This window comes from Malurus melanocephalus, unplaced genomic scaffold (genome assembly GCF_030028575.1).
Source record: "Malurus melanocephalus ecotype Western Australia unplaced genomic scaffold, MMel_1.1 scaffold_266, whole genome shotgun sequence".
Lineage (NCBI taxonomy): Eukaryota > Metazoa > Chordata > Aves > Passeriformes > Maluridae > Malurus > Malurus melanocephalus.
The window spans coordinates 481506-489599 of record NW_026623498.1 but is presented as its reverse complement, the minus strand read 5'-3'; the positions used below and the strand labels follow the sequence as shown (position 1 = coordinate 489599).

Sequence of the window (8094 nt, the reverse complement as noted above, 5' to 3'; positions counted from 1 at the left end):
TCCCCTCCAGACACAGACCCCCAGCCATGGCTCTGCCTGTGTCTGCAGCTTCTCCCGGTGCCAGGCGCAGGCGTGCTCCTCTCCAGAGCAGGATTGCTCCTAGGTACTGCCCGAGCAGAGTGTGCTGTGCTGTGCCCTGCAGCCTGTGCCAGCAGTGCCAGCAGTGCAGTGTGCAGGAGTTGTGTGCCCAGCTCACCCTACTCACCCTGACTTGGTTTGTGCTTTGGTTTTGTGCTAATACCTTCACTTGCTAACGGGGGTCTTTGCAAAATGTTCCACCTGCTTGTGTGCGTTTGAGGTTGATGTGTTTACTTTAAAGGCAGCAATGTGGTTTTAATTTCCCCCTCTTCATGCATCCATTCCACTTAAACTATTCAGTGTTCAGTTGCTACTGCTGGATAGTAAACCACATAAACCTCCTGTTCCAAATCAGTTTTCTCAGTAGGGCCTTAGTTAAGTTGTTRAAAGCTGTTACTTGCAGGTCAGGGTTAGATTTGATTTCCAGGTGCAGAGATTTAAATTACAGATCAGCATATTACACAATGCCAGGCCAAATAATGCTGCTTCTCCTCTCTTGGCTGTTCTGGAAACCCTTGTTCCTGCAGGAAGGAGAAACAAACACACAAGGTTTTGAGACCATTGCTTTAAAGTTCATTAGCTTAGAATTACAGTATTTCTTATTCAGTCACGTCTAAACATTCCACTTCAGCCATAGAATTTTTGAGACCAAATAAAAATTTTCTCAGTTTTAGGGTTGGAAACGTGTGGTGGGTTTGATACCAGAATAACTTGCAGTAGTGTAACAGAGCATGTTAGTATGATCCTGGTTTTACTAACGTGGACTCAGCTGATTGCATGTTTGGAGAAGATGATTTTTGACAGACTTAAAAAGAAAAGCTACCATTTACTTTTTCTTCTGGCTTAAAAAATCTGATGGCCTTTTCCATTTTTGTTGTGGTAGTTTATACGACAACCCTTTCTCCCTCCTCCTTCTTGCTGTTTCTGATGTGTCTGAGGACAGTAGTGATGAAGAAAATGAAGATGATTTTTCTTGTGTCCAGTTTGGGTCCAGGTATTGCAGACAGAGAATGTAACCTGCATGTTTGGTTGTGTAGGAACTAACAGTCTGTGTAGTGTCAAGTGATCTTCAGAGCAATTTGGGGAATGATTAAAGCTGAGGATGTGACTTGACTGGTTCTGTTGGTGTGTAAATGTGTAATGAGTGCAGTTAGTCAGCTCTCTTTTGGAGCCAWGACTAAGGTAAATGTTCACCATGCTGCCTTTTAGGCCTAATGAGCWTGGTCTCAGATGTGTTTGAGTGAASTCCTCTGCTCTRTGAGTAGAAGGATGAGTATTTGCCCATGGCTGTAACTTTAATTCACTGCTACATCATGTGCATGTTCTGTGGAAAATGGAAAATGAGGACAAGAGTTAGCATGCAGAGAAAGATCCAGTGACTAATACCAGCTGATGCAAACRGGGTGAATTTGAACATTCCTTGCTGCTGGACAGCTGAGGATCMCTCCTTCAGCCTGTGAAGAAAATAYASCTGAAAYCTTGAACTGGTCCTTTGCTGGGGTTATTGTAGGGATGGATAAGGGAAGTTACAGCAAAAGTCAGGAAATTTAGTTGCTTGAGCCTTCTAAAAGAAAGCCAGCTCAGGACTTCAGGAAATATCTTGTGATGTCAAGGAATGCCCAAAAATACTTCGTGTGAAATGATCTTCCCTCCATTAGCTTTTTTGTCTGATGTTGGAACACTGCTGCTGTTACCTACAGCACCTTCCAAGCAGCATCTCCCCTTCTCTGCTTCAGTCTGATTTCAGGAGAGTGAAGCTGATAACACAACTGTAGGAGGGCTTTATGTATGTGGAATTTTGGATTATTTTTCCCACTGTTTTGTTTCATTTTTATCCTGTTGGTGATTCAATCCCAAATGCTGGATTGAGTTGCCAAGCTTTGGATAGGATTTCTGCCATGCTTCTGGTGTTTTATGTGTTTGTTGTGTCCTGGCATTTTGCAGACAGCAGTTGTTAGTTAAAATATTTTCACAGTAGCTGTACAATTGTGCAACAACTCGCACACTGAAAACACCAAAGTGTTCAATGTGTGTGTGAGGCATGAAGAGCTTTGAGTTATTGCTGCAGTGAAATCATTAGCAGAATGACTGTAAAACTGGAATTTGAATTGTCAGAACTGGAGTTTCTGACAATTTGTAGTTTTAAATATGTTTTTAAAAAGCTGCATTTAAGGAAACCAATAGTCTTATTTTCCAGTTTAAGATGTGGGGCTTTTAAATCAGTCTTCATTCAAATTTACCCTGACTCTACACAATTCTTTGAGAACTGCAGCAASTAATTGCTTTTTAAATTTCATTTGCATAAAGTGAATATATCATATCTTTGGTGTCTCCTGCAAAATGAGGATTTTGTTTTTAATTAGCCTTGTCAAGCTGTTATGTAGAGAAGAATTCTGTTGAGATAACAAGTCTGAGATTGAGAGTTGTGGGTGTGTTCTTATTTTTGTGTTTGATTTCTCTCATCTTAAGGACGGTTTTGGTTCTGTGGGTTTAGTTTTTGTGTTTACARTATCAGTGTTTTCTGCACTGAAGCTGTGCTATTTAATGAAATGATGTATTTTACTGACATGAAATGAATTTAATAAGGTGATTGATTCTTCAGTCGTTTACAGCTCTGAGTTGGACAAGCTGTTACGTGGAGAGCTCTTCCCAGACCCAGAAATGGAGTTACTGAGCCATGTGTGTGATAAGATGGAGTGTTCAGAGCASTGACAGGGGAAATGTTCATGAATTAATTGTTTGTTTGTTTGTGCACAAGTGAAGAACTCTGTCTAATGCTTTGTTTCTGCTTTTTGTGTGTTTTAAAGTATGGGAGGCTCTGGCAGCTCGAGTGTTTCTGATTCCTGCAATGACCACTTTACCATTGAAAACTGTAAAGAGACAGAGATGCTGAACTACCTCATTGAGTGTTTTGACAGAGTTGGAATAGAGGAGAGAAAAGCACCAAAGGTGTGTTTCACATGAGGGAGGTTATGTCTGTCACACTCTGCCTCATCAGTGGGAAAGTTGTGGGAATGATAGTTCTTGGTGGCTTTGTTGTAGAAATAAATTTACTGAATTTATTGGGGCCCTTTGACTCCTGTAAAGTTATCAAATTTGAATCATGCATGTATTTTATATCTCTTAAATAAGCACTGTGTTACAGATGATCCTTCCCCTCTAATCTACAACATYTTATCCAAGTTTATTTCATGTAAAGCATTTTTGTGAGATCAGCTCCCTGTTGGTGTTCTGTATTCTRTTCTAATCTTTTGCTTCTGGGAAAAAACAATCAACCAACACTCTGTATGTATAATCTGAAAGATTTTAACTGGAGTAGTTCTGATCTTAGAGTGTGTATTACATTTACACTGCACAAAGAAATGGATCCTCTTTCTTTCCTGTGTTTTCTGTATGTCAATTCAGATTTGTATTAAAATGAAGTTGTTTTTCTCAGATGTGTAGCCAGCCAACAGTTAGCCAGTTACTGAGCAACATCCGCTCCCAGTGCATTTCCCACGCTGCTTTGGTGCTCCAGGGATCCCTGACACAGCCAAGGTGAGTCAGGGAGAGAGTTTGAGTGTTTTCTATCTCTATTTGGGGAAAATCAGCTGGGTTGGTGTGAACAGTTTAAATGGGGATCAGGAGTCAAACTGGTTTTTGTCTTGCCTTGTGCCTCAGCTGTTTTGGTTACAGATTGTTGGGGCACTACAGTTCCCACGTGAGCCAATGTTGACATCAGTTGTGTAAATATATCATAAGGAAAAAGATACTTTTTCAAAATGCTGGGGAGCATTTAAAAGCAATGATAAAAGTAACGACTGTATGAGTTCACAAAAGACTAATRTTWKKTYYTTTWTWWWYYKGRAAAAMYMMTKRAAAAAMKKTKKTYCYTYMMCMRSTKRRSYTYMMMAARGGRWTTTTTTTATTAGTGAGGGTAGAAGGAGCAACCAATTACWCCACAGAAGCTGTTTTCTTCCAGCCTGGTTAACTGAAGTGTCATGCTGGCAGCAGCATTTGTTTCAGAATAATCTTTCCTCATTGAGCAGGCAAGATTAGTTACTTCAGAAAGGAAAAAGTGTATCCAGACATTGATAATGTGCYTTCAGACACATCCTTGCTGCAGATAATCAGTAGTTTTGGATTGTAATTTTTTTTTTAATACAAATTAAGGTCMTTGCAGCAGCAGTCTTTGCTGGTACCATACATGCTGTGTAGGAATCTCCCCTTTGGCTTCATTCAAGAGTTGGTGAGAACAACTTACCAGGATGAAGAAGTGTTCAAACAGGTAAGGCATAGGTAAAAATCACTAATAGCACATGATTCTTTAATGTGCAGTATCCAAGAGAGTGGATTGCCAGAAGTTTAGTCAGCATCTCTCCATCCCCACCCATTACCTCTAGGACTAGAGCCTGTTCCAGCAATTGGAGTTTGGTTCTGTTCTTTTTAAACTCATTTAGCATTYTGTGGAAAAGGCTGACYYTSAGTATTTGCTGSTTCTAATTMTTAAAAGTGCATTTGTTAATAAGCWGCACACACTRATATAGAAGTGRRCTACTTGTGCAGTCAAATATTGCAAGATTGATCCTGGTTTGCATCCTTTTGTACAAAATTCCTAAAATGTTTAAGACAGCAATCTTCTGTAATCTTACTCCGACAGATTTATTGTGTTTTCTGTCTCACAAACTTTACCCTTCTTTGTATCTTTGGCAGTTCATACCTAAAGTGAAAAATCATTTACTTGTGTTTTTCCAGATCTTTATTCCCATCTTACAAGGCCTGGCTGTAGCTTCCAAAGARTGCTCCCTGGACAGTGACAACTTTAAATATCCCCTCATGGTAAGGACTGGGCATTTCTAGAAGCAGTTTTTTATGTTCACTGATAACATGCACATTCTAAACAAGATAACACTTCAGCATTTGGGGGATTTTTTKKTWRSMRRWTKSYKWTAAACTCTTCTGGAAGATTAATGGRCCATGGGATGTGTAAAGAACATTACAAATGGAGTAGAGTGTGAGGTCAATAATGTCTTAAGCTTAATGAGCACTGTACAGTGCTCTACTCAAATGTTGGTGTGTATTGCTTTATATAAAATAATCAAATGTATGGATTTCATCATGCATAACCATAATACTGTGGATATTTATAAAATSCCCCTAAGCTCCTCTCAGTCCAAGTGTGGGGAATAACATCCAATATCCATATCAGGGCATATAACTTGTGGATGTGAGGAATCACAAATAGCTTGCATTAAACCCCAAATTATTTGGAGTCTATCTACTGAAAAAAATACCTTMATATTCCCTGGCTGAAAAGGTGAGGGGTTTATTTTTAATTTTTTTAAATGGTTACTTTAGTCCTAGGTCTGCTTCCCTCCTGCTGCATTTTTTGACAAAACAAACCAATCTTTTGCAAAGTGTGTTTGGCCACCACAGAGCAAGCTGAATTCTTGGTAAATTGAGCATTGTCAACATAACACCTTTGGATCCTTTTAGGATCTGCAGTGTGTGCTGCCAAAAAAACCTGTTGCACCTCAGGTTTAATTTGTACTTAAGGAAATAGGCTGGGCTGTGGTGCTGCAAATCAAATTGGCTCATTAACTCTGGTACTTGGCAAAAAATATTAATTTTTCTGGTTTTGTATTTTCCTGCTCTTCTGTTATCCTCCCAGTTTGTGAACTGCTACAAAATTGGCCATTGGCTGCAAAGAAGGACTAGTTAAAAATGAGTTAAAAATGAGTCTGTGTTTTTGTTGGCACAGTGTGCAACAAAAGGATGGAATAATAGTTACTCACTGTAGTAAAATTGAAGACTGAGAATATATAACACAGGAAAATGGGAAAGCCAACCTTATCTTTATGTTTCCAGAATTCTCTGTTATGGCTGCTTGCTTCTTTCTGCAGTGCAGTKGAAAGTGAGTTTGAGGTCTTGGATAGGAGTCTTTGTTTCTGGGTTCTGTGTTCATTTTTCCACTCTGATTCAAAGACAAAGGCCTTGGTGTATGGATTCAACAATTGCTCTGTTTATTGTTGTTACTGGTTTTAATGGGGCAGGTCAGGAGTCCAGCACAGCCATTGTCATGCTCTAAGCAAACAATTTGCACAGCTCATTTTTGAACTAAGTGCAGTGATTTATTATCCTGTGAGACATTTTGGCTTTTTTGAGACCTTGGAGCAGATGTAGAAGGTGAAATGGGAGCAGGGTGTGCTTTAGCTCTCTTTGGCCTCTTCACTGTGGGGTACAGTTTTCCCACTGATGAAGGGTAAAAGGTTTGGCTCTTCCAGCAGTTCATCATGGTAAGCTTGGTTTTTGCACACAGGTTACTTAGAAGTTACTCAAAAAGTAATTTTCCCTGGGATTTCTTTGTAGGCGCTATGTGAACTTTGTGAAATCAAGTTTGGGAAGACACACCCTATGTGCAGTTTGGTGAGTGTCCCCAGTGTGAGTTTTTCCAGGTTGAAAGAACCATGTCCCTTGTTTTGGTGATGTACAGTCGCTGTTTTAACCTCCAGAGCTCTGAGCAGCAGCTACTGGAGCCTCTCACACTGAACAATAGTTCAAACTGGTGGTAAAGGGAGTCCTTTTCCCTGAGAATTTATTAAAACTGGGACAACCTCGGGTTGCTGGAATGCTGAGGAGATGTTTCCATTTTGCCATCAGTGTGACCGAGTGTTGGAGGTTTGAGGGTGTGGCAGCCACTGAAGGTGACAAAGCAGGATGGCTGACACAGCAGCTTTGAAGAACTTGCTGTTTCTCCTRTTTTTAGGTTGTCTCTTTGCCATTGTGGTTGCCTAAATCCTTAAGCACAGGTGCAGGAAGAGAACTGCAAAGACTTTCCTACCTTGGAGCCTTCTTCAGTCTCTCWGTCTTTGCAGAAGATGATGTAAGTGGCACAGAAGGATGTTGACAACAGCATGGTGGGGTTTTTCTGTTTTGACTGTTTCTTTACTTCCCCAAACTGTTCTGTTACATTTGCCAATGTTCATTTACTTTCAGAACAAAGTAGTTGAAAAATACTTCTCAGGGCCTGCCATTACTCTTGAGAACACCCGGGTGGTTAGCCAGTCTTTGCAACATTACCTGGAATTAGCAAGGGTAAGTATTCTCATTCCCTAAAAAACCCCATAATATATGGGTTATTTGGCCTTGACATAGGTGAGGAATAAAATCTAAAAMAATGAGCTTCTGTGTTAAACCACAAATCTTTTAGGATATGGCTGAAAGGAACTGGGGAAAAAATTAGAGGCTATAAATATTTCTCTAAGGCTGTRAGGCATTTCAGAAAATAGCAGATCAGTTAGTCATGGGTTACAGGTGATGGTAAAGGATGAGTAAATACAGACTGTGTTAGTAGTGTTACACTGCTCTTGTGTTCACATCTTTTGTTTAACTAATGTTGACCATAAGACTGTAACAGAAGTTTTAGTGAGGTTTGTGAATTTGGTAGAACATAACAATACAGACAGAGCAGGATGTGATCTGAGGGGTGTGTGCAGCCTGACAGTGTTTGTTTGGAATTGCAGCAAGAGCTGTTCAAGATCCTGCACAGCATTTTACTGAACGGGGAGACTCGGGAGGCAGCTCTGGGCTACATGGCAGCTGTGGTCAATGCCAACATGAAAAAGGCCCAAATGCAGGTAAATCAAGGGAAATGCTCTTGCTGTGATTCATCCATGCACAAACAGCACCAGGTGGCTCATGCAGGGGTGGTCTGGAATGGAGGGCAGAAGAATTTTGAGTGCATTCTAGCACAGGCAAGAAGCCCTGTCCTCAATCTTTGTCTCTTTCAAGGCATTTTCCATTTCTGAGGTTAATCTGCTTTACTATTTTGTGAGGTTTCTTCCTCTCTTAGAACTGAGATGTCACTCCATTAACAGTCTCCATTAACAGCCCCATTTCTGAGGGCACCATTGGAGCTGACTGTTGAACACACTGCTGTCCCAGCTGCTGAAGTGCTGGGCTTGGATGGKGTCTGTGGCAAATCATTCTKGAAAGAGGCCTTTTKAGCTCTTTGAGTTTCACAGATTCCTTTCTGCC

The 8094-nt window shown here is 40.4% G+C and overlaps 1 protein-coding gene across 2 annotated transcripts in view; it reads left to right on the top strand.

Annotated features, from left to right (window-relative positions):
- The window catches only part of UBE4B (ubiquitination factor E4B), a 29640-nt gene that overhangs the window by 9561 nt on the left and 11985 nt on the right, over positions 1 to 8094 (top strand). Inside the window, exons 8-17 of one of the 2 annotated variants that reach the window (XM_057375966.1) lie at positions 1 to 103; positions 962 to 1072; positions 2886 to 3027; positions 3515 to 3615; positions 4231 to 4345; positions 4813 to 4896; positions 6427 to 6483; positions 6824 to 6940; positions 7054 to 7152; positions 7581 to 7694. The exon at positions 1 to 103 is cut by the window's left edge and continues 23 nt beyond it. In XM_057375966.1, coding sequence (XP_057231949.1) covers positions 1 to 103; positions 962 to 1072; positions 2886 to 3027; positions 3515 to 3615; positions 4231 to 4345; positions 4813 to 4896; positions 6427 to 6483; positions 6824 to 6940; positions 7054 to 7152; positions 7581 to 7694 — 1043 coding nt within the window. The remainder of the gene's footprint in view (positions 104 to 961; positions 1073 to 2885; positions 3028 to 3514; positions 3616 to 4230; positions 4346 to 4812; positions 4897 to 6426; positions 6484 to 6823; positions 6941 to 7053; positions 7153 to 7580; positions 7695 to 8094) is intronic. The other variant, XM_057375965.1, reaches the window with a different exon arrangement.